At 31.7% G+C, this 27,821-nt stretch overlaps 2 protein-coding genes across 2 annotated transcripts; both read left to right on the top strand.

Moving 5' to 3' along the window:
• Positions 1 to 270: 270 nt before the first annotated feature.
• On the top strand, positions 271 to 6,365 carry LOC139882671 (protein DEFECTIVE IN EXINE FORMATION 1). Its single transcript, XM_071866954.1, has 13 exons — positions 271 to 576; positions 776 to 886; positions 1,001 to 1,083; positions 1,373 to 1,490; positions 1,597 to 1,754; positions 1,854 to 2,389; positions 2,480 to 2,550; positions 3,160 to 3,416; positions 3,529 to 3,710; positions 3,906 to 4,189; positions 5,258 to 5,375; positions 5,476 to 5,658; positions 5,744 to 6,365. The coding sequence occupies exons 1-13, from the start codon at positions 437 to 439 to the stop codon at positions 6,059 to 6,061; spliced, it is 2,559 nt and encodes an 852-aa protein (XP_071723055.1). The 5' UTR covers positions 271 to 436; the 3' UTR covers positions 6,062 to 6,365.
• Positions 6,366 to 8,138: 1,773 nt separating this feature from the next.
• LOC139882665 (uncharacterized) lies at positions 8,139 to 16,028 on the top strand. Its single transcript, XM_071866944.1, has 19 exons — positions 8,139 to 8,186; positions 8,351 to 8,569; positions 9,307 to 9,415; positions 9,536 to 9,910; positions 9,997 to 10,052; positions 10,273 to 10,480; positions 10,637 to 10,692; positions 11,007 to 11,268; positions 11,690 to 11,853; positions 11,950 to 12,092; positions 12,171 to 12,272; positions 12,351 to 12,489; positions 12,570 to 12,656; positions 12,729 to 12,894; positions 12,989 to 13,293; positions 13,389 to 13,543; positions 13,903 to 14,018; positions 14,145 to 14,470; positions 15,291 to 16,028. The coding sequence occupies exons 1-19, from the start codon at positions 8,139 to 8,141 to the stop codon at positions 15,699 to 15,701; spliced, it is 3,447 nt and encodes a 1,148-aa protein (XP_071723045.1). The 3' UTR covers positions 15,702 to 16,028.
• Positions 16,029 to 27,821: the final 11,793 nt, after the last annotated feature.

Below are 27,821 nucleotides of genomic sequence, written 5' to 3'. Positions count from 1 at the left end.
GATCGATAATGTAATTGTAAAATCTTACATACCGGTATAAAGAACGGGAGATGATTCTCACACATCACTTTTTAATCCATCTACACTTTTGTCTTATAACTTCACAATTATATTTTTAAAAAGTTGACTTATATTATTATTCTAAGTATAATTAAGGGTATGATAGTAAATTAAATGTAGATCGATCAAAAAGTGGTGTACACAGAAATAAATATTAAATATCATCTTATTATTTTATTAAAATAATAAAATGTTTGTCCAGGGACTTCTGTAACTCTAAATACAGTCACTGGTGCAGATCATCGTCTCTAGTTGCGATTAAATCAAATTAAACAATATCCTTTTATAATCCGTATATGTATATCTGATCTACTATTCTTTTATAGTGAGTTAACTCAGCAAGTAGGTGAAGATCAGTTAATTCAAGGTCTTCTTCATGAAAATTAGGGTTTTATTTCTTCTACTTGTTTTTTCAATATCTTCATCTATATATCTAATCGATGGTGAGGAGGAAGTAAAATCAAACAAGTTTCGTGAACGTGAAGCCACAGATGATAACTTAGGATATCCCAATTTGTAAGTCTTCTACTTATTTCCTTAATTTTTTTTTATTTATTATTTTCTATAATTTAGCTACTTCTGAATTTTGATTTTGAATTATGAGCCAAATTGAATTCTTAACCTTATAAAATTCAATGTTCTTGTTATTTATGTCTACTTGTTTACATCCTTTTATAGTTAGTGGTATGTTATAACCAACCTCTTTATTTTATAGTGATGAGGATGAATTGTTAAATAAACAATGCCCTCAGAATTTGGAGCTAAGATGGCAGACTGAAGTTAGTTCTAGCATATATGCAACACCATTAATTGCTGACATTAACAGGTAAAAACGAGTTAGAAACTGTTTATTCGGTATGGGCAATAGGGGTTATCACTCCTATTAATATGCTATTTTCACTTACTATGCACTTCATGTGGTGACTGTTCTTTATCTCAGTGATGGCAAGCTTGATGTTGTTGTTCCATCTTTTGTCCACTACTTGGAAGTTCTAGAAGGTTCAGATGGAGACAAAATGCCAGGTGTGTCATTTCGTGAGGATTATTTGCTTTGTTTTTTTTTTTTTTTTTTTCAACAATATGTTGTAGTTGTCTATATTTGTAAGTTCTTGCAATCTGCTTATAAGTGGTTGAGCACTGGTAAGATGTCTTGTTGTATGTATGGATAATGTATTATCAAATAAACTTTGAATAGGATAATGCACCTCATTATGAACTTATAACATTCTTTGAGCATGCAGACATAATGTTTGTGTCTTCTAATGATCTAATTGTTAGTTTAAACTCATGCATCTCTTGTCTGATTTATCAGGATGGCCTGCTTTTCATCAGTCTACTGTTCATGCCAGTCCCCTATTGTATGATATTGACAAGGATGGTGTGAGAGAAATAGCTTTGGCTACGTACAATGGCGAGGTTCTCTTCTTCAGGTACAACACTTATTATCATTTTGTGTACATTTTTTTTTTTTTTTTTTTTCCATTTCTTCTTATTACAACATTAAGATTCAGTAATGATGTATTTACACTTGTGCAGAGCTTCAGGTTATATGATGTCAGATAAACTAGTGGTTCCTAGGCTAAGAGCTAAAAGGGATTGGTATGTAGGCTTGCTTCCGGATCCTGTTGACCATTCTCATCCAGATGTTCATGATGACCAACTTATTGAAGAGGCTTCTAAGCACTCCATACCTCGTATGTCACTACATTTTTATAATATGTATATGTATATACATATACATATACATATATATAATATCTAATCAACCTATCTTTGAATTAACATTTATTCAGCCCCCACTGAAGCTAACCATACATCTGGTGTGGAGGAGAATAAGGTTAAAGAAAGTGAAACGCAACCGAAACCTGAAGCACCGAAGAACACAAATGATACTTTAGTGGAAGAACAAGGTGGAAACACACATAATGAGAGTGATTCAAGTAATGCACAAAATAAAACTAGTCCTAGTCCACATATTGAGTTGCTAAAGGGCATACATAATACATCATCAAATACTGCACTGGACAATGTAGAAGGTGCTAATAATGAAACGAAAAGTGGAAGACGGCTTCTTGAAGAAAAAACGCAGGAGGATAATGATAAGAGGGATGCTGACGTTGCAACTGTGGAAAATGAGGAAGGGCTTGAGGCTGATGCTGACTCATCATTTGAGTTACTTCGTGATAATGATGAGCTGGCTGATGAGTATAACTATGATTATGATGATTATGTTGATGAAACAATGTGGGGTGATGAGGAATGGGCAGAAGCGCAACATGAGGCATCTGAAAGTTATGTGCATGTTGATTCACACATTTTGTGCACTCCGGTAAGTCTTACACGTCAAGGAACTTAGAAGTTAGTTCATTGGGTTATGTGTATGTTGAAATGAAAATCATTTGTTTCTCCTTATTCTTAGGTGATAGCTGACATTGATCAGGATGGGATTTCAGAGATGATTGTTGCAGTCTCATATTTCTTTGACCATGAGTGAGTACTTTCTTATTATGTTGATTAATGGATCTGATTTCTTATTAAGCTTGAAAGGATGGTTTATGCATATACAAATATGCATTGGTGTACTAAATATTAGCACTTGATTATCCTAGAGTCATTTCACAAGCTTCTATATAAAGTTTGCATGATCTGAAACAATACTCAACACACGAGAATCAATATTTTCTAAAACAGGCGTACTTAGTTCCCACAGAGAAACTTTTCATGCATCTAAATGTAATATAAGTGTAAACTGTGTAAGAGAATATATTCAAGCTTATATAAGAGGCAAATGATACATGATAATTATTTTATCTTCTATCTGCTCTCTCATATAGGGATTGTATGGAGATACGTACCAATCATTGAAATATATATGTCATGATAGTTCTTCATGGCACTAGCCTTTTGCTTTGTTGATATTCGCCGCTATTTTAGGGAGTCTAAATCTGCAATCTTCATTTGATGAATATTCAACACGAAGGCATAATGTCTTAAACTCAATACACTGAATAGTACTCCATATTGAAGCTAATGATAGTAGAACATATTAGCCAGATTGTTCTTCTCATGTTAATGATAATTCCTTGGTATCTTTTTCAGGTACTATGATAACCCGGAGCATGCGAAGGAGCTTGGAGGTATCGACATTGGAAAATATGTTGGTGGTGGTATCGTTGTTTTTAACCTCGAAACCCGAGAAGTTAAGTGGACTGCTGAGCTGGATTTAAGTACAGATACTGGGAAATTTCGTGCATATATATATTCTTCTCCAACAGTAGTTGATTTGGATGGTGATGGTAATCTGGACATCCTTGTTGGAACTTCTTATGGCTTATTTTATGTCCTTGATCATAAAGGTGATTGATTTATAGCATTTTTTGAAGCGTACACCTTTTAAAGATTAAATTTTTTAAATTTGTTTCCTTTTGTTATTCCTTGTAATATTGTAGTGTCTGTGTTTGATTTCAGGTAAGGTAAGGGAGAAGTTTCCACTTGAAATGGCTGAAATTCAGGGAGCTGTAGTAGCAGCCGATATTAACGATGACGGGAAGATTGAATTGGTTACGACTGATACTCATGGCAATGTTGCTGCGTGGACTCCGCAGGGTGTAGAAATTTGGGAAACCCATCTCAAAAGCCTAGTCCCTCAGGTTAATATTTGAATAATGTTTCAATAATAATTCAAAATCAGTAAATTGGAATTTTGTGCATTTAAAGTTACTCTGATTGAGCGAGTAGCCAATACATATGTAAATAGGTAAATGGGCGATCCGGTTTAGAATTGCCACATCCAGTATTGTATAAACCGATTTGGTGTCTGAAAAAAGATCACCTTTTTTTTTTAGGGTGCAAGTGTTGGAGATGTAGACGGAGATGGGCACACTGATGTGGTGGTCCCTACTATATCCGGAAATATTTATGTGCTTAGTGGGAAAGATGGGTCGTTTGTACGTCCATATCCATACAGAACTCATGGCAGAGTTATGAACCAGGTTCTACTTGTTGATTTGTCTAAGCGCAAGGAAAAGAAGAAAGGACTTACCATCGTCACAACATCATTTGATGGATACCTATATCTCATTGATGGGCCCACTTCATGTGCTGATGTTGTGGATATCGGTGAAACATCGTAAGTCAATCTTTCTACAACCCACCCTTATTGATTTACCTTTCTTTAGGGCCTGGTTAGATATGCACATGGTGTGGCTAGAGGTGGTAAATTGGATGGTTTGTTAATGTGTCAAAATGGAGGATATTTTCATATGGATCGGGTTGAGTTGACCTGAATTTTTTGACACATTTGATATGTTGCTTTTTTAGCTAAACCCCTAGTCCAATGTACCTGGTCCATTGTTGGTTCAATGGATTACCTATTATCTTTGAATGTTGCCAGGTCACAAAGTTTGTTATAGAGGGCTTTCTCGCTCACCTAAAAATAACAAGTCACACATTTTAAAGCAAATGCGTCAAAATTGGCACCTCCGGGTGTGGATTCAACTCTATCCCAAATGGTTTTCCATGTTTTCTTGGGGATATTTTTTTTTCCAAAAGAAGAGTGATGAATTTGGCTTGTTCTTTTTCCATTCAAAGAGGAAGTAGGTAGGGAAGAAATTTTTTGCATATTTAATGTGATACTTTATATAAATTTTACTGTATCACTATAGTAAGTCTTTGTCATTATTATTTTGTTTTTGTATCGGTATAGTGTTTTCATTAAACAATTATATTCTCAGTTTGTACTATAGTTTTAATCTAAAAAAGATAAATTGCTGACACTGTTGTAAAATTCCCGATTAATCTCTTTTTAGAAGCGGACTAATTAGATTTTCCATAACCTCTCTAATTAATCGGTCAATGCTTGGCAATAAGTTAGATTCAGATGTCAGTCAAAATTTGTCAAAGTCAAAGTTAGTCAACATTTTAATATGAATTTAAATTATAATTTTATGATATCTGCACAATGAAATGTTTATGTTTATGGGTTTTTCTTTTCTTCTATATTAACACATGTAATTTTTAATATTTCATATAATTGTCCTTAGAAAGTTGGCTTGTATGTTTGTGTGGTGTGCTTGTATAAACGCTATCCTTGATGTTTATATAACTTATAAATCTCATTCTTCAAGATTGTATGTGTTAGGCTTCTACTTAATAATCCAAAGCTTGACCTAATACTGATGAACTATATAATCAACAGGTATAGCATGGTCTTAGCAGACAACGTTGATGGTGGAGATGATCTTGATCTTATTGTCACAACCATGAATGGCAATGTCTTTTGTTTTTCAACCCCTGCTGCACACCATCCTCTCAAGGCAAGACTACAAATTCTAATTACAATATGCTATACATACATCCATCTTACTCCTTATATTAGTCGTTTATTAATACATTTATATTATTATGCTCCGATAGGCATGGAGATCACATAATCAAGGACGAAACAACATTGCAGCTCGTATTGACCGTGAAGGGATCTATGTTACACCTTCATCTAGAACATTTCGTGATGAAGAAGGCAAGAATTTCTGGGTCGAAATAGAGATTGTAGATAAACATAGGGTCCCGTCTGGTTCACAAGGCCCTTATAATGTCACCGTAAGAACACTGTTCCCAGTTACTTGTAACTTTGACCATTTACGTGGTTTAACTTTGACCATTTACAATGTCTCAAACATTGCAGACATCGTTGTTGGTTCCTGGAAATTATCAAGGGGAGAGAACAATCAAGAGTAGCCAGATGTACGATAAACCTGGTAAATACAGGATGAAGCTACCAACAGTAGGAGTAAGAACAACGGGAACAGTCATAGTGGAAATGACAGATAAGAACGGATTGCACTTTTCTGATGAATTTTCGTTAACGTTTCATTTGCATTACTACAAGTTGCTAAAATGGCTTCTTGTGCTTCCAATGTTGGGTATGTTTGCTGTACTCGTGATCTTTCGTCCACAAGAATCCGTGCCTTTGCCGTCGTTCTCACGCAACACAGAGTTATAGAAGAGGTAACAGAACAAGATATATGGTGGAAAAAGAAATGATGATTGAGTTGTCATTTGTTGTTTTTTTTGGTGTTGACATTATCTTAAATTGGGTAATGTTGGATGGGGTTTTGACTTTTAGAAGAGTTATTTCATATAGAGGTGGTTTCAGTTAAGTGAGAATGAGGGAGAGACTTTAATGGGAGTTATTTATTCAGACCTTAATGTTTAGCAGTCATGCCGTGTTTAATACAGTACTTGATAGAGTTTATGGTCCCTAATCTTCTAATGCAAATATCATACCTGATCTGTTTATGAATTTCTATTATTTACATTATCAGTCTATTATTTTACAGGTATGTACATAATCAGTCCTATACTCTTGTCTAATAACATCTGATTTGCTGTTAGTGTTAACAGCATGTTAAATATTCCCATTATTTTGCTAAAAGCATTGTTAACACACTAGGCAGAACTTCATATTACTATAGTTATTCTTGGTTTGTTTGGACTTTTAGTTATACTTCATTGATTGATAATCGAGAGGATTGATGAACTTCGGTAGATGAAGATAAAGAACTTCAAGAGAATGAAAATGATTTAAGATTGAACTATAGATTTAACGAGTGATATATCAAGAGGGAATAAAATAGTAAATCTATTTGTAACATTAAGTTTATTTTTTTCTCAAGGCAAGCAAAAAATATACATATAACCAACTGAAGATGCAAAGATTTGGTGCGAGAATTGCTCCATCAAACAAGAGAACACGCCCCACAGCTATACAAAAATATATAAAACTATACTACATGTATTTACAAAAAACATGCACTACTAATAAGAGCCACCAAGTGTTCTCCATTCAGCCGATTTCTGTGCGAGTGTTTGTAAAAGTCATGAAGAAGTTAGGATTTATTAACCATTGATGTCATTTCAATATGTGCCTTTTAATCCGCCGCGAGAGCCATTCAAAACCTAAACATTGAATCTCGGCAATCAAGAGGGAATAAATCAAAAATTAGAAAACAATGACTCACTACCATTTCAAGAACTCTTAACAACTTGACTCAAGATTGAAGATACTGTCATTAAGTGACTATAAAAAAGAATTTTTATAGACCTCATATTTATTAATGATATACGGAGTATAATCATTGATTTGCCAAGCCTTCAGATGGGTAACTAGATACATAAATACATAATCTGGCCAAACAGGATAAGCTAGTGTTTCAAGGTAGAAAGTGTGATCCCGCTTCGACCCTCTGGGAAATACAAATCAAAAGCTTCGATTGGAACACAAATCGCGTCAAGAATATAGCATCAGAATGATATCAATTTTTGATCAATCCAAGCTACTACATTCAAGATTCGTTCCATAGAACGGGAGTTGGTTAATTTGAATGTCTCATTAATTCATTTTTAGTATGTTAGTGTAAATTAATTTTCGTTTGGTTAGTTGCAATATCATTGATACTGTATATATTGTACATAACTCTCGGTTTATAGTTTTAATATACTCACTTGCTTCAAAAAAATTCGAGTTACAAGCACGAAACGATTACAAATTGTGAATTGCAAATGGAATCGAAAATGAATATTGAATTCGATTCTGATTTCAGTTAATTTGATATGTTTTCTAAATAATCACTTTAAACCAAATATTCATTTCTAATCTCTTTTGAAATTTGAATTTTTGTTACATTGTGAAACTGTAAAATCAGTTTTTAATATATAATTGTCAGAATATTACTGTCCTTTTTATGTTATTAAATTAAACTTATTAAACTTTAACTCTAAATAATTAAATTTTAAATTTAAATATTAAATAATATAGTATACGGAGTATAAGATAAGATTCTGATCCGACTAAATTATTTAAACGGAAAATATAGATACAGAACAATGTACAAACAACATATTCATTCAAATATGCATTCAATTGCATATATTCAAATAAACAAACGCACGTAACGTACACACAGTTATTTTCTTTTCATTTTTGATTTATCTCCCGCTTCATTCATTTTACAAAAGACACACGGAGTACACTCCAAACACTCGTCCAGTCACCATTTTAATATCTTCAAACCCTAAAAATGAAACCAAATCGCAAGCTCAAAAAACCCCAACCTTCTTGTTCAAAGGTAAATAATTCTACATTCTTCAGTTCATTATCCTCTATGATTCATTTCAGATACGCTAACATCACATTATACCACTTTCTATCTAAACTAGGGTTTGTATTTCATTTATTTATAAATTCAAATTTTAATTATTAGTCAATGTTGTTCATTTTTGTGATCTGTAGCTTGAATTGGAAGAAATTATCGGACTGACAGTGACGAATTGCAACGGATTAGCTTCTAGCTTCTTCGATTCGAAATTTGTTTATATTGCAGGTTGTGTTGTGGTGATTTATGATGTTGATTCAGGGACGCAATCACACGTCATGGTGTGTAATCGTTCACCTAAGCCTTTAGGCTGTGTTTCTGTCTCTCATGATGGAAGCTACATTGCTGCTGGAGAGGTCTCTTATATTACTTTATTACATTTGAAATAAATGAATGATATCGTAGTTTGACTTTTGTAATTGACTTAATTTTTTATGTAGAAATTGTAAAAAGGGCCAGTTTTGTTGCTTTGTGATGTTGAAATTGGTTTAATTTACATGTTTCACTGGTTCATAGTATGGGATTAGTATCCTCTCTGTTATCAACCTCGTTAATTTGGTCATTTGCTGCTGAGAGGTCTATTTAACTTTACTACTTCATAGTTTATACTTTTGAAAGCATAAATATTGTAGTTTGACTTTTGTGGTTGACTGGAATTTAGTTAATATGGAATAATGAGAAGTTGTTGGTTTGTGATTGACTAATGAAATCCATTTAAGTCTGTATATTTGGTCTATTTGCATGTAGAAAAGATATAGTAGTATCATCGCGGAACAAAAATTAATATAAACCGGGCTACATAAATGTGACAATTAGCATAATAATAGTAAACTAAAATATATCATTCACAGCTACCCTTTTTTTCATATTTGTGGGTTTAACTTTGATTACTGAGAGTAGCTAATTTGATTTGTTGAAGTTGATACAATTTCCCTAACTTACTTCAATAGGGGATGTTAGACCCATGCAGATAAATGATATTATAAGGATAAGTATTATTTGAGTTGAATGTGGAGTTTTCATGCGATCTTTTCCAATTATTCTGAAACTGATTACAAACACTTTTTCTTTCTTCATGTTATGTATCCCATAGTCAGTAAATCAACCTTCCATTATAGTATGGAGCTCTGCAACTTTGGCTTCCATTTCAGAACTAAGAGGCCATCGATATGGTGTAGCTTGCACTGCTTTCTCACCTGATGGTTAGTTAAAACAAGTCAGTCCCTCAGTTATCTATCTAATATATTCCACAATATCTCAGGAGCTATTATGTACCTTGTATTCATTGTAGCTTCTTCCGTTTCATCTTATAAAACATTCAGGTAAACATCTAATATCAGTAGGAACCCCTCAAGATGGATACCAATGTGTTTGGGATTGGCGAAGTGGGACACTCGTTAAAAAGCTGAAAGCATGTGCACCCTTTTCTGATGTGGCCTCTGTTAGCTTTTCTACAGATTCAAAGTTCATTTTGACTTCTGGAAAGAGGCATATAAAGATATGGACCGTTGGATTGCCTACAAAATCCCGAGCTAAAACTGAGACAGTATCACTACCAATGCATGGAAAACATGTTAATCTTGGTCATCATAAAGGTTGTACATTTGTGGATATTACATCTCCCTATAAGAGTAATGCCAAAGTAGGTGATGAAAAGGGTGGTGATATTGTACTTGTATATGCCCTAACAGGCTCAGGTAGATGGTTTTAATGATTATTTCTGTTATTTAATTTCTTTCAGTTTGTTTTGCGTAGTGAACTATTCATCATCTTTTACTTGTAGGGGTTTTATGTGTTATACATGGTGGATTGAGAATCACACATTCAGTGAATTTAAAGGTAAATACATAACCTCCATTGTGATTTCAAACAGTATATGTAATGCAAATATATCCTTGTCATTCTTAACATGTGAATTTGGCATGTGTTGAGCATTTATGTCTAATTCATTTTTTTTGTTCTTATTGTATTAAGAATTAACTGCTGTAAATGTGGTGTTGCCTTAATAATCATCTTGCTTCGTGTCATGTTTCACCTTCTCGTTATATTAAACTATTAGGTTGAGAAGGGATATGCACTATCCGCATCACAGGAGTTGATTGCATGTGCATGCAGCAATGGAATTGTAAAATTGTACTCTGCTGTTTACCTTGAATATGCTGGTGACTTGCATTATAATGAAGGCAATCAAAACAGTACCATTGATGCCCAACTGGTTACCTATCCAGATGCAGTAGCTTGTTGCTTTTCTACTTCGGAAAAGCTCGGTAAGCATCTTTAAAATACGGATAATAAACTCACTCATGATGCTTTATATTTGTCTTATTTTCTAGTTGGGCAAGAAATATTAGATAATGTTAGCCATTATACATCAGAAAGTTTACAACTTTAAAAGAAATAATTATAAGCTTTTGATTTTGCAGTGGTGATTTACCGAGACCACAGTCTCTATATTTGGAATATTCATGGGGAATTCCAGGTGATTGCTCAATAATTTTTTATTTATTTATTTATTATTTTTTTTGAAAGGCAAACTCACTCACCCACCTAATACTAACACGAATTTATACACCACGAAATGTCCTAAGCAGGACTCGAACCCTCAACCTCAAGGTTGTAAGGGTGAACTCGATACCGCCAAGCCATTGGCTCTTTGGTGCTCAATAATTTATTGATTATCCTCAAAAACGTTACTTCTGATATCTTTTCAGTTAGTATTTTCTTGTTGCTGACATCTTAAAATCTGTAAATAATGACAAACTCGAGGGAATAACTAAATTTTGTGTTGGTTAGGCTACCAAGTGTTGTGTGCTAGCTTCACATGGTGGCTGCATATGGGATATCAAGAATCTTTTATGTGAAAACATGCATCATCCATCTCTTGCTTGTGTTGCTAGAGGTTGCACTGGTGGTGTTTCCTTTGCAACATGTTCAGCAGATGGTACTATCAGGTTATGGGATCTTGCATTGCAATCTGTATCAACTGAAAGAAGGTCAACTCTTTCCACAGTTCAACATCCTGTTGTCACTAACCCACTTGGCACATTGTGTTTAGGTAATGTCTCGCTTTTATGATTTTTACTTTGGAGTATCTGAACATGAAAATGACCCATTTGCTTATAATGGGTTGATTTAGGTTGTGTCGTATGTTTGGCGGGTCAAATAAAATTAGCTAAAAGGGGAATGGGTTGAAAGCCAACCAAAGCCTATGTTTATACACATACGAGCTCTACAGTGTAACACTGTTGTATTTCACTATTTCTTATCATAGTTTTGTAACTAATATATGATCTTTTTTTCCAAACATGAATAACACGATGTCTGTGAGTCAACCAACTCGACTTGGCCCGATTCGTCCTTTACAAAAATCAGTCTTTGCAAATCGAATCCTTTTTAGCCGGTTGACAAACCTACCCATCTTGACACCTCTAATTGTGTTGTTTAATCTATGACCCATTCATCATTTCTCTCTGCAGTAGGTGCTGGAACATTTGAACGTGAATCGGTCGCATCAGATGTTATCACTAAAGGGTATCGATCTATGGCTGTTAGTTCAGATGGCAGGCACCTTGTTGCTGGTGGTTCTGATGGACACCTGCATATCTTTAACTTATACACATCCGACTATACATGTATACAGGTGTAATATCATAAGACGTATTCCCTGTTTTCATATACGCCTTCTCTGCACCTATCTACACATACACCTATACATACAGATCGGCTATGCTTGCAGGATGCTCATGAAGGAGAAGTTCTTTCTTTGAATTTCAGCTTGCCAGTCATGGAGATTAATAATGCTATCGAGGGTTTAGAAAGCTACTACTTTCTAGCTTCAGGTGGTCGTGATAAAAAGATACATCTTTATGATGTAAATAGGTATAACTTTAACCTTTTACAGAAAGCTACAATGTTCGTCTTTGAATTTTAAATATGTATGACTTAAACCCATCTCAGGAATTTTGATTTGATTGCAAGCATTGATGATAATTCAGCTGCTGTTACTTCGGTAAAACTCACTGGAAATGGTCGCAAAATCATCAGTTGTGGTTCTGATAGGTTAGTATCTATTAGAAGTTCACAGATAAATTTCATTACCTAGCCTTCATTGATTTAATATATATTTTGTCTATGAAGGTCCCTAATCGTTCGTGATAATTCTGGACATGATGATGAATATAATGTTTCTCATTCAAATCGGCATAAAGCATATCATGCAACTATAAATGATATATCCCTAGATCCAACTACACAGATCGCTGTTACCGTGGGACAGGCAAGTTGCTTTAGATTGTCCCAATTTTTCAGATATGTTAGAAACACATATGACATTTAATCCTTAATGTGATAGTATAGGACAAGAAAATAAATATTTTCGATATTGCTGCTGGACAAGTAATTAGAACATTCAAGCAGGGTCGAGATTTTGGGGACCCGATAAAAGTAAGTGTTATTTTATGTTCAGCATGGTATCAATATCACTTGATTTCATTTGCTAACAGATATAATCCCCAGGTTGCTTTGGATCCAAGTTGTAGCTATGTGGCGTGCGCTTACTCTGATAGGTCTATTTGCATGTATGATTTTATGAGTGGTGATATGGTTGCACGTGGAATGGGACATGGTGAAGCCATAAACGGGATCATCTTTTTACCTGACTGCAAACACATTGGTTCTGTGAGTGTAACTAAATGATACAGTACTAATTTGAAATAGGACCGTAGTTTTGTTTTGTTTTTGCATAATGTTTGCTATTAACTGATGGTTTCAGGTAGGCGGTGATGGTTGTATATTTATTTGGAAAGTGCCTGGACTTTTGACTTCAAGGATGTTGCAGAGGATCAACGAAAACTGTTCTCCATTGTCTCCAAGTACATTTGCACAGGGTACAGCTGCAAATCCAAACAAATGTTTTGAAGAAAATCATACCAGATCACTCTGCAAGGGTACACCTCTCCTATGTGAAGAAAGATGCCCGACACAGAAATCATCATTCAATTTCAGTGTTTCCAGGCTTCCACAATGGGCAAAATCGAAATTCACCAGTCCTGTTATCCCTGTTGATCCTATATCATCCGAGGTACACACAAATAAGTAACTTTGACCTACATTTGAAAAATCTGGAAGGATTTTACTATTTTAGCCTTTAATACTTGCTTTGCAATTTGGTGTCAGGTAGTTGGGCAAGAAGAACACCCTTCCATAAAGCCTAGTGCAAATGACCTGGATCACGTTGCATTATGTACTCCATCCAACCATAAGATAGACTCAATAAAGAAACTATGTGATCCTAGTAACAGCAAAGATTCAGCTAGCCAAGGAATTTGCAGGTATTAACTGCTAACTGATATGATCTTCAAATAGGCAGAAATTGTGAGGAGTATTCGGTATATGTGCAGTAAAAGTCCTAAATATGCGAGAGTGGCATTTTTGATCTATTAACTTATCGATTTGTCCATTTGTGCTATGTTATCTCTCTTCGTCAAACGAGTATAACCAAACGAGTCAAAACAGGTCACAGGTCAAAGTCCTCCAAAAGGCTTTTAACTATACTAATTTAAGCTTTGAAGTTACTATTGAAAAAACATCGTTTGTAACAATATCTCAAACCCTTGAAAAAATTACCCATTTTGACAGTTAGCCAACCCACCCCATTTTTCAATTTTAATATGTAATTGTGGTGCTACAGGAGCTTTGCATTAGACAAGAGATGGCTCACCATTCATACTGTATGCTTAGATCCATCAGATTCCCCTGACGTGTACAACATGAAGCAACAAATGGTGCCCTTGTCTTCAAACTTACGTAAGCCCAAAACAAAGTCTTGCTGTAAATACTACATACATTGTTTGATTTTCACAATCATTTGTATATGACTATCAATTCATCAATATATCATACGCCATTATTCTTTGTTGATATATTTTGTAGCACAAGGCACTAACATCGAGTGCACGAGTCCTACGGCCAATTTTTCTTTCAATCACACATCGTACAATAGCACTTGTGATGTTGGAGATGCTGCATGCATGGAAAAGCTATTTCAGATAAAAGCACCAAAATCATCTGCACGTAAAAGCTATTCTGCACAGTTTACTGTAAAGCATGATCTTCTTCAACGTCGAAATCATGTACTGCACGCACACATTAGCAACTTTGCTGAAACACTGAACAGTTGTAAACAAAACGTCATCGATACGGAGTGCTCGTCTTTAACTGGACAAGAAGATTTCGAAAGAGGAAGAGATAACCAGCAGGTATATTAACATCATTCCCTATGGGTAAGAGGTGACAATATGGGTAAGAGGTGACAAAATGGGTAAGAGGTGCAGTTTGGTAACTGGTCAGAACATGTACTTTTTGGTACCAGTTGGATACGGGTGAGTTGACCCCGGAAAAATTCTTGCCCAAAAGTTCTAATTACTCCGTATTTGTTTTACATATACTCCGTAGTATTTAGTAAGTAAATCATGATTTTCCAAAAATTATTTTTTCGATATTGATCAATTTTGCCTTAAAAACTACAGTATTTTGTTAGAGTTTACGCATAAAATATACATTTCGAGTACTTTTGACCAATTTGAACCTTATGCGCGACCAGCTTAACCCCGGCTCATTTTAAAATAATAATTTTGACACCTTGTTTGACCCGGTCAGAGATCAAGTCATAAAACGCAAGTTGTAGCACCCATTGACAAGAAAATGGGTCAAATTTGCCACATCTGACTCATCCGTTCTACTCAAATTAGAACGTCATGCTTTTTGATCCATCTGAAGCTAATTTTTCCTGTCTGCTATTATTATTATTATTATTATATTATTATTATTATTATTATCATCATCATCATCATCATCATCATCATCATCATCATCATCATCATCATCATCATCATCTCCTCGCACTTTAGGTTTTAACATTCCCTTGTATTGTCAAATATTTTACCATATTTTTAGAAAATTAACTCACTAGTGAAATGCTTTTTATTAAACTCACTTAAAAGTTCCATTTTCATCAGAAGTTGTATGATGAATTTTTTTTTAATACTCCGTATATGTTTATCCTGTCAATGGTGGTAGGGCATGATGAGCTCAAAGTCACAACAGAACTTGTCAATCCAAAACCACATTGCTTCCCAAAGTAATCCAGATTCCCCTTCATCAAAGTCAATGGAAGTCAAAACTACGGAGACCAATGACCAACAAAAAGAGTGTGATATCATAATAAACGAAAAACATAACACATTCTATACTTGTATAGAAGCATTAAGAGCCTTAGACGCCTCAAGCAAGACTGCACTTCAGGTCTTTTCCAAATTACGAGACGCATCATTAACTCATGAGAATTTAGAAGGACCTGAAGCTCAGTTTTATGCGGACTCAGCGGTAATGTTTCAATCCATAGCCAAAAATGTGCATGAAATTGCCAAATTGGCTAATTCACGTGATGCACACTATGTAGATATTCGAGGCTTCGAACCATTGTTGTGAAAGTTTGCTAAGAGTATATCGAAAAGGTTATAGAGTTACTGAAGCAAAACAGCACAAGCTGAGACTTTAATTGTATCTTGTAAATACCCCAAATCCAACACTTTCAAGGTTACTTTTGACCGATCGATACTACAGTTTTTTAATTTTATTATTTAGAAAGACAACTCACACACTCTTTGGCGGTAACCGATCAATACCAAAATTTTTGACGATAGTGCGTTAACTATCATCGAAGTGCTTGTGTTTCACTATGACGTGCAGCCAAACTGGTACCAGCGATATCGGTTCGATCTTTGTTTAAATTGTTCCTTATTCTTTTCTTTCTAAAGGTAGAAAGCTGGTTTGTCAAAATTTTGTTTGTAAATAACTTTGTTTCGAACACAAAGATAGATAAAAACCCACCTCTAAAGGCAGCATCTATATACAGTAATTATAGACGTTTACGGAGTATTTATTAGAGAAGTATAAAGCTTACTGATAAAATTTAAACATTGATTTTTGTCTCTAACATGAAGAAAAGCAAAAGGCAGTATGATTATCTTTTACTTTTCACTTTTGATTCATTTTCACGAAAAAAGTTAGAAAAAAGTTTCAACTATGAGCGATGATTTTGATGCAGTTTTTACATTATTAGAACCTAATCTCCAGTTTCCTTAGTTTTTTACAGTCAATGTATGTATGCTTTCTGCATTGTACTGTATTACCAAACTGATTTTATTTTAAAACTTATTCATACTCATGTCAAAGTAAGTATAACAATTCCAAATTAGTCAATACCTAGAGACATCTTTGGATAAATCGCCCAAAATTTTGAAAGGTAGATATAATAGTTCTTAATTTATATATTTTTTCGTAAATCAAATCACAAATATTCGTTTATCGGACAATTTAATTGCATCAGATTAATCATTTACAACAACACCCGATCCCATTAACATGAGGTATGACTTATGAGGGAGGTGTTATGTAGACAGTTATTCATGTTGATTTAGAGTAAAAGGGTAGTCGTTTCTCAACCTATGAATCAAGAAATCGTTTCTCCAACTGCACATAGGGAAAGTCATATGTTATTCTATTCAAAGGCATGGAGATTGCTTCTAGATGACTTCAGAACAAGCCGGATTAATCATATGTATTCTTAGATATCACCCTCATAATCTCATTTAATCGCACCATTGTTAATGCATTGGCGTTGATAGCTATTGAGAACAACATATTGGTGAGTATAATCAACAATATTGCTCACAAAAATGCTAGAAATGTAGTTATTTAAGAATAGTTTAAGTATCACAAGATGATGAATAATTAACTATTTGAGCAGAGGCGCCTCGACTACATGTGCGAAGTGTGCAGCCGAACAAGACCTCAAATTTTGCAGGGCCTAAGATTTTTAAAGTTCTATATAATAATACATTTATTTATATTTTCAAATAATGAGAATTCATTTATTGGACAATTTAATCGCATATAACTTCTTTTCTATTAATAAATTCTTAGCACTATATATATATATATATATATATATATATATATATATATATATATATATATATATATATTAGATAAATTTAATGTTTACAAGGGTCTATTTTTTGTTTCAAACAAGTTCCATTAAAATAGTGAGACAGTCATGTATTTAATGAAGGGGGATGATTCTCACACACACTTTTTTGATCATCACACACCTATTTTAACCTTTTACTCTTCTAATAATACTCAATTGGTGTGTGAGGATCAAAAAAGTGCATGATAAGGTTGATTTAAAAACATTTTTTTATTGATGAATTTTTTTAGTAGTATTTTTTAATTTTAATTAATTGTATCGAAAGGTTTGACGTTTACAAGAACATATATATCAAAAATGAAATATGGTGTATACAGTATACATATTCCATTTCATCAATCATTTTATGTAAAAAGTTGCCTCGAGTGTTATGCAAAAGAAGAAAAAATAGGTGGACGATGACATATTCCTCCAATTTTGTAAAATATGAATGATGATATTAGAGGCATAGCATTCATATTATAAAATTAATAATTGTAAACTGATATTTTCTTTATTAAGAAATTTAGTATTTCATAGTATCAATTTTTTGAGCTATTATCCCTAAAATAATAATAATAATAATAATTACAAAAACATAATAATTTGTAATAATTACAATTGCATTGACAAAATTCCTAGTATGCATAAGCGTGCATGTTTGATTGTCTTCCATTATTTCACTCCATCATCACCAATCATATAATTCCCTTTTAAATAATAATAATAATAATATAATAATAATAATAATATAATAATATAATAATAATAGTAATAATAGTAATAGTAATAGTAATAATAATAATAATAATAATAATAATAATAATAATAATAATAATACTCGTAATATATTATTATTATTATTATTATTATTATTATTATTATTATTATTATTATTATTATTATTATTATAACCCAGAATAAGTAGTAGGTATCAACCATTTAGATATAACTCGAATTGAAATAAAGGAAATATTATTAAAAATCAAAATGATTGATAAATTACATATTCATAATTTTTGTACAAGAAAAAATATTTATATATTTTTTTGTTAAAAAAAAAAAAACAAAACCTTCTACCGGTTAAGTGCTCATCATTTTAACAACTAAATATAACATAAAATCAGAGAAATGTATGCATACAAAATGCTTACAAATACAATTATACAAAATGAGGTGGTACAATCATGTGAAAGAAGTGAGAAAAGGAGAAAAAAAGAAAAGGTACAATTAAATTGGTTAAACTCTCATGCGATGTAATTTTATCAGCTTTTGTTTGTAAAATTCTTGTAAGTTTAGTAGTATTTCTCTAAAATAAAACATGTAGGTCCTTTTTTTTCAAAATCAAAAATAAAGTACCCACCCATAACATCTTTTCCATATCGCTTGGGGGGAGGGGGTAAAGGGTAGGGGTTTTACTTGGCCGTGCCCTTGGATCGGTTTCAAGGTTTCCTCCCGGGCAGCGATGGGGGCGGGATTATTATCGCTGCATCGACATAGTCGAAATGGGAGATGATCGCAACGGGTTATTTAGTCTCACTCGGGTGATCCCAATCGTTGTAAAAAAAAACACCTTGAATTCCCTCCTATTAACAGAATTTTAAGTCTTGATATTAATTTTAACACTAGCCACTGATCATATGATTCTGAATATTAAAAGATATTAATATTCAATAGTACCTAAATGCATGTTATGAAGCGCTTATAGTTTAATTTAATATGATATTATAAATTATAAATATAAATTATACGTAGTATTATAGTTATAATTATATATCATATATTATATACAGTATGATATATATGACAGTATCATATGCAAATATCCAAGTAAGAGTCTAAATTCTATGATATGTTGCTTCACATGTAGCATAAGGATGCACATGCCTATGAACACTCTCTCATTTAAGTAGATGCAAATTAATTACAGTATGATTTTATACACAAGTTGTGTCATTTGGTTTTTAAAGCTTGGTAGATTTGTTTCAACGGATTTTGGTAATTTATGATTAAGTTGAATAATTGTGGATTTAATGATCAAATTCACTAAAAAATTCTTTATAGCTTCGCTTAAAAATATAAAATCTTAATTTTAGGAATTTTTTTGACAGAGATTTATCAATAAAAAAAGTCTTTAATAAAAAGTTAGGAGCCAATGGCTTGGCGGTATCGTGATCATCCTTACAACTTTGAGGTTGAGGGTTCGAGTCCTGCTTACAACATTTTATGGTGTATATATTCGTGTTAGTATTATGTTGGTGTGTGAGTTTGACTTAAAAAAAAAGAAAAAAAGGAAAGAGAAATATGACGACTTTACATAAGGACCCTGAGTACATTGGGTCATCTCCTTATTTTTGCGTCAAAAATAAAAATAATGAACTAACTGATATTGTAAAGGGAAATCAACTCACATACACTTTTCAAAATTTTATTACATTTTACCTTTTTTAATATTTGTGCACATACACTCTCCATGCGAAAGGAATTTTGGTCGAATACAGTCAGTGGCGGAAATAGCATGGGGCAAGGGGGCAGATGCCCCCAGTCGATTTGCAATTTTTAGTGTAAAAATTTTGGGTTTTTCGACTTTGCCCCCGGTGGAATTTTTTTTGCCCCAAAACCTCCATATTTTGCCCTAAAACCTCCGTATTTTGCCCCAAAACCTTCATATTTTGCCTAAAAACCTCCACATTTTGCTCAAAAATCACCATATTTTTTCCAAAAACCTCCATATTTTACCAAAAAAAGTTGATACGCTTTAAAAAAAATTTCGCCCCGGGTGAAAAAAATTCCTGTTTTCGCCACTGAATACAGTATAACATTTTCGAACACCTCAAATGTCGGTGTGTCCCAAAGAATACATTGTGTTCGAAGAGAATACAAATTCAAGTTTGAACAAGGGATGCTTTGTTTGAATACACAAATTTTAGGAAAAATGATGCTCAAATCAGGATTTTCACACATAACAATTATATTATATAAACTAAATAAAATTCAAAACGTAATTTTAAATATAGTCACTTAAAACGCCTAATCTGAATATGTAGAGACCCGTCTTAATCCATCCGGACGAAGTCCATATCGATTATAAACGATTTACAACAGTTGACTACATCGCGAGGTACTTGACCTCTATATGATACATTTTACAAACATTGCATTCGTTTTTGAAAAGACAATCTTTCATTACATCGAAAGTTGACGGCGTACATACCATTTTATAATATATCTAACTATAACTGACTTAATAATAATCTTGATGAACTCAACGACTCGAATGCAACGTCTTTTGAAATATGTCGTAAATGACTCCAAGTAATATCTTTAAAATGAGTAAATGCACAGCGGAAGATTTCTTTCGTACCTGAGAATAAACATGCTTTAAAGTGTCAACCAAAAGGTTGGTGAGTTCATTAGTTTAACATAAATAATCATTTCATAATTTTTAATAGACCACAAGATTTCATACTTCCATTTCTCATAATCATACGTCCCATGCATAGAGACAAAAATATCATTCATATGGATTGAACACCTGGTAATCGACATTCACAATATGTATATAAGAATATCCCCATCATTCCGGGATCCTCCTTCGGACATGATATAAATTTCGAAGTACTAAAGCATCCGGTACTTTGGATGGGGCTTGTTGGGCCCGATAGATCTATCTTTAGAGTTCGCGTCAATTAGGGTGTTTGTTCCCTAATTCTTAGATTACCAGACTAAATAAAAAGGGGCATATTCGATTTGATAAATCCAACCATAGAATGTAGTTTCGATTACTTGTGTCTATTTCGTAAAACATTTATAAAAGCAGCGCATGTATTCTCAGCCCAAAAAATATAAAGGGTAAAAAGGCAAATGAAACTCACCTAATGTATTTTGTAGTAAAAATACATAGAACGACATTGAACAAGCATAGGGTTGACCTCGGATTCACGAACCTATATTAATTGCGTTTCTATTAAAACATATAATTGAAATATCATAATTTCAATTGTTAATATATATTATTTATATATATTTTGTAGTTATATAAGATTTATACTAAATTCCATTTAAAACATATATTTTATGTTATATCTTAAATCATATGTTATATATATTTATTTGTATATGTATTTAAAGTGATTAGTATGTTTATATTAATATTTATATATATACATTTAATATAATATTAAAAATATCTATTTTGTTGTATGTAAGTTTTTATCTAAGAAATGTTAATATCGTTTATATGTTGTTATATGGAATATTAATATGATTGTAGTATATATAATAAGTATGTTCTATGTACATAATATTTATTTGTTTAAAAACGATAATTTTGATATTAATGATTTACTAATAATAATAATAATAATAATACTAATAAAATTTTATTCATTGTTTTTATGGTTACATAATAATAATGATAATACATACATTAGTTGTCCATAGATATCATAATAATAATTATATTAGCAATACTCTTAATTTTAACTATGATCATAATCATAATAATAATGATAACCATGATAATATTAGTAATAATATTTATACTAATAATCTTATACAATTAATGATATTACTACTTCTAATGATAATAATTTTAGTAGTAATAATAATAATAATAATAATAATAATAATAATCCTACTTATTATTATAATTTTTGATAATAATACTAAAAGTGTAACTACTACTTTTGTTGGTAAAAATAATAATACTAATTACTAGTATACTAGTAACAATAACTAATGATAACAATTATATTAACATCAATAATAATAATAATAATAATAATAATAATAATAATAATAATAATAATAATAATAATAATAATAATAATAATAATAATAAATGATAATAAGTAAATAAATAAATTGGCTACCTTTGATGAAATAGCTAAAAAGATAAAAAACTGGCATCGACCGGGCTCGAACCCGCGACCACCCGCTTCCCCTCAACACTCATGACCACTGACCCGCTTGATGTCTTTCTGTTTTAATGGACACCCCAATTATATTTAACCCAACTTTTATAGTTATCATCTTCTTCAAGGATCAAATGAGCAGAGGCAATCATAACAGAAAAAAAATTGGTTTGGTACATGTAACTCGAAATGTAAACAACCAGAAAGAAGGTGAATGTGGATTAATCAAAACAACAAACCAAACAACAAAAAAAAAATATATATATATATAAAAAATAAACAGCAACAGCTACCGTCGCTGTTGCTTGTGAAAAAAAAAATTCGATTTTCATTTTAATAACACTTGTGAAACTGATTTTAGATTTTGATACCCGATACAACAACAACCATAAGTGATTAACTGGATAAAAAAAATATAACATAGAAAGAAAAAAAAAGGCTGCTGTCGCAGCTTCTAACCAAAAAAAAAAATATTTTCGTTATCGAGCACGTTTTGGATAAATATTTCTACACGAACTAAGTTCTAAATTGTTTATATAAACTACCCGAATCGTCAATTTAACAAGAAATATCAAAACGAGTTCAATTTTCGCGAAGAACACTATCTTTGACTTTTTTTAAAAAAAACTTTGACCTGCAAATTCGTACTCGATATTTAGAATTGAGATTTGAAACTTAGCAGATAGCTTGAGTACGAGATTCCTAACAACACTACATTATTACTTTTTGCAAATTAATTCGAGTTCTAGTTTTTTGTATTTTGAACCAAGAACACTATAAACTCAAATTTTGATTATGAATTTAAGATTGTTTTAGCTAATAATTCCTACATGAAATATGTTTTAGATGATCCTTGGAAACTTTCTGGATCATCAAATAAACTTAAAACATAAAGACAAGTTCGAATTTTACCATGAACTATTCAGTTGACTTTTTGGAAATAATCTTTGACTTTGAAATTAGAGATCTATAGATGAAATTAGACCCTGATAATTTGCAGAGAGTTTAAATGGAGGATTCCTGATATATCTGCATTTTTACTTTTTAAAGTTGAATTGAAGATAGAGATGTTGATTGAACGAAGCACGAACAGAGTAAAAAGTCTGGGTGTACTTCAATTCTTTTGGTAATTCAATTTTGTTGAGGCAGTTTTAATTGATATTTGATGGAGAAAATGAAAAGGAGTTGAAGTGATTCGGTTTTAACACCAATATATCAATTATCATATAGCAATTTATTCAACAGATTTGTACATCAGGTACCCCAAATAATATTAAAAAAAAATAAAGGAGAAAGGGACTTAGAACAAATTTTGGTTGCTTGTGTTTGATTTATACATAGCTGGAACCTTTAGAGACAGAATAAATCAATAACTATACCATATCAATGTGATACATATCTGATTCTTCAACTGACTTTATAAATTTAAATATTAATAGTGATAATTATTAAATATTAATTATATTATTAATATTATTAGGATTAACAAAAATACTAATAATTATAATAATAGGCATATTAATAATATTATTAATCAGCATGATACTAATAATAATAATAGAAATTATAATAATGATATTAATATTAATAACACTCATATTAATAATAATAATAATTATAATAGTAACTATAAACTAAAAATGATCATATTGTTAAGGATAACCAAATAATGATTTTTAATGTTCAAGGTAAAAATAATATATCATGATAATACAAGTAACATAAAGGATATGACAAGTTATTTTTTATTCAACTTCTCATTATATATAAGTATTTCATATTTATAAATAATAATTTTATTAATACAAATATCAATACTATTATTAATATTAGTAATAATAATGAAAGTAATGATGTTAATATTAATATAACATTTATATAAAGTTTAATGTATTACCATTCTATAATTTAATCATATTTACTAATTATATATGTTATACAATAACTTGTATTAGATATTTAATATTTATAGTTTACAATGTATAATCTCACTTATGTTTAGATTTCAAATATATATATATTCATTTCTAATAGCAACTTAATTATTATGTATTTTATTTATATTTAAATTAAATTGTTTACAGTGTATTTTATTATTTCATAATATTATATATATATATATATATATATATATATATATATATATATATTTATATTTATATATATACACTTATATATTTGTTTACAAACAATTATTCATGAATTGTCAGCCACAGTCAAAGATCAATTTAATATATGAAACAGTTCAAACTTTTTAAGACTCAACATTACAGACTTTGCTTATCGTGTCGAAATAATATAAAGATTAAAGTTTAAATTTGGTCGGAAATTTCCGGGTCATCACAGTACCTACCCGTTAAAGAAATTTCGTCCCGAAATTTGAGTGAGGTCGTCATAGCTAACAATAAATATGTTCTCCTGACGAATTTGAGTTGATAAATGGAGTTTTATCACCATTGTATAATTTGGATAAAACGATTCGATTTCTCGAAGTGTATGAGTGAAGCTATCACAAAAAAATGAAGTGAACAATAAAGATTTGTTTTAACTTTTGACGTAGTCAGGTTTGAATTCCGGAATTCAAGGGATTTAAAAGAAAATCTTGAAGATCTATAAGATCTGATTCTTCGGGATTTATGGAAATTAAGATCTCTTTAATTAAATACGGTGATCTGTCCCGCTTACTACGTCTGATATTTCCTTTATAAAATTTACCTTTTCCGTTCCATTTATTTTCACCACTTCTATACTCAATTCCCAAATTCAAAAGATTTATGAAAATGCTTAACCCTGTTCTGATCCTTGTTCTTATTCTAACTATCGCAATGATCGTTCTTCTTTTCCAACTCCCACCTGAAGAATCTGTTTATTTCTATTATGCTCTAGGGATGATTGTATTTATAATCCTTCTGTGTCTTTATATTGCTATACGTACTGATATCCACGGTTTGTAATTTAGGTGTTGTCATTGGGCTTTATATTTTCTCTTATATTTTGGATCTCTTTGCCTTTTTATTATTCTCCCGACCTCTAGTAAAGCGAGTAATGGTCTAGAATTCGTAAGTACGGGATTTCGGATAAACATCATGTTTTAAATAAGAAAGAAGGTATTAGCACGATTTGATTTGTCAAATTATCAGAATCACTGAGAATAGAACTATCAAGAACATATTTTCTTGATATGTTCAGAAGTTAATTTGAATGAAAGAGTTATGTAACATGACACGTGATGATGTTATGATTCTGTGAATCATCACGTCCCATTAGAAACTCAGCATGACTTACTGTAATATAATCACGTTGATCAAGTGTCATTATATTATACTAACTCATGCATCAGTTGCTAACACTACTTCAAAAACATTCATATTTTAAACTCGAAAGTTAACAGAATATAGAAACTAATAGTTTCTATATGATGTAAAACTGATAGCACGAAGAGATTACTGATTTCATATAAGAATAGTTATGAAAATATCTTCAGAAATATGGAGGATATTTATAATGAAAGATACGATAATATCTCGGAATATCTACGATCAGAGGATGATAGAAACTATTGTCTGCAAGGGTTTAGAGTAACGAGCAAGATATTCGCTAAAGACTTCAACAGACATTGAATCATTTAGATTCTTTGAAGTCAAACTTATTCTTTGTGATTTGTTCACGGCTTTCTTCATAGTTTCGCATAATCTGCTTTTTGGTACTAAATTTTCTCTTGAATGTTTCCAATATAATGATACACAGGAAGCACGAAGAGGTATATAATTTCGGACGAGAATATTTTTGAAAATATCCTCAGAAATATCGAAGATATTGATGATGATATTTTGGAATTTCTAAGTTCGATGGTTGATGGAGAAAGATTTTCCGCAAGCTTTTAACATGACTTCGGAGTAGGATATTCTCTAAAGATTTCATCGGATACAGAATCATCTGGATCCTTTGAATATAGGGTATGGTCCTTGTATTTGTCCTTGGTCTCCTTCGTGGTTAGCTCAATCCGTTTTTCAGTTTCAATTTTTCTGGGCTTTTCCAACAAACTATTCTTTATCATTAAACTTCCGACGATTAAGGTCGTTTACGGTTGTCTACAGTTTCTGCTGCTTTATTCAGCTTTTTCAACATTCAGAATATTGATTTGTAGACTGAGTGCTGTTCAGCATTTCAGAATGAAAGACCATAATTCTAAAGGATAAATGTTATACATATAACTGTTGATGTAGATATGCTGTGAGTTTTCAAAGTACTGATTGCTTATTCCCGGTAATTGTTATGACAGTTCTCGTTACAAGATGCGGATGAGTATATGATAGGGTTTCAATGAATAAATATAATGATTTGTCAGAGAGATCTAAGCCAAGAAACAACGAGGTTGCTGGTACGTCTGCTGGTAATATGGTAGAATATAAAAGAATTCTCCAGTATCAAAAGGATAATCGTATATATATCAGGATTATAGTAAGGTTACTTCGAATGAAAAGTCGAAGTTGACTTGCTGGAGCTGTAACAAAATTGGCTACTTTGAAAAGGGATCGAAAAATTATTTTTGCTAATGAATGCCAAAGGATCTAACGCGGCTACGTGTTAAACTTTTACTCAGTTGTCGAGAGTTTCTCAGGTGCGTAACTATATGCATAAATCTTTCCTTCCGTAGATAAAGTGCGGTTGTTTCATCCTATCGATTGAGGTGTTTTCAAGAATCATGAAAGGTTTGAACACAGATTGTAATTGTTAAGATACAAATGAGGTTTAAGATGAAATCAAGTGGCAAACTTGAAGAATTGTTTAGTTTCATATGTTATAATCAATATTTTAATTCATTTTAATTGTCCAAGGTTATTAGTCCACAACCGATAGTCCACAGTTGACAGTCCAATAATTCATATATAGTTTAATATATAATATTCGAATTAATTAATACGTATCGTGACCCGTGTACATGTCTCAGACTCGATCACAACTCAAAGTATATATATTATTGTAGAATCAACCTCAACCCTGTATAGAGAACTCGATCATTACTGCATATAGAGTGTCTATGGCGATTCCAAATAATATATATAGATGCGTCGATATGATATGTCAAAACCTTGTATACGTGTCCCGATATTTAAAGTGCGTAGAATAAATAACAAAAAAAAATAAAAGACGATAATTAAAGTGCGTAAAGTAAATAACAGAAATTAAATAAAATTGCGAGAATTAAAAATTGCGATAAAATAAATTGCGATAATTAAATTGCGATAAATAAAATATAATATGGAATTAACAGTTAGCTAAGAACAGTTAGCTAGGATTTTGTTAGCGTGGTTTCTTAATAAAATTTCATATTGTCAATTAGTCTGTTTCTAATCAATTTTTATTGTGTCCATTATTTCTTCATTATGCCACTTGTTGGATTCTGATAGGTCAAAATCCAAATATAAAATTGAATGAAAATGGTTATTTTGTGGTGAACGGATTCGTATAGCTGTGGTTGTAAGCAGGATAGTAAATAACAGTTGAATCAGATTCGTAGAATGTACAGTGTAACTTATTAATGCGAAATCTAAATTTTCCTCGGGTATTACCTACCCGTTAAAATATTTTTACCATTAACAGTTTGTACAATAAAAATTTTAATTACAATCTTTATGAAAACATATATACATATATATT

This window comes from Rutidosis leptorrhynchoides, chromosome 1 (genome assembly GCF_046630445.1).
Source record: "Rutidosis leptorrhynchoides isolate AG116_Rl617_1_P2 chromosome 1, CSIRO_AGI_Rlap_v1, whole genome shotgun sequence".
Taxonomy (NCBI): domain Eukaryota; kingdom Viridiplantae; phylum Streptophyta; class Magnoliopsida; order Asterales; family Asteraceae; genus Rutidosis; species Rutidosis leptorrhynchoides.
Note: the sequence above shows the minus strand (reverse complement) of the source record. Positions and strands in the feature narration are given on the sequence as shown.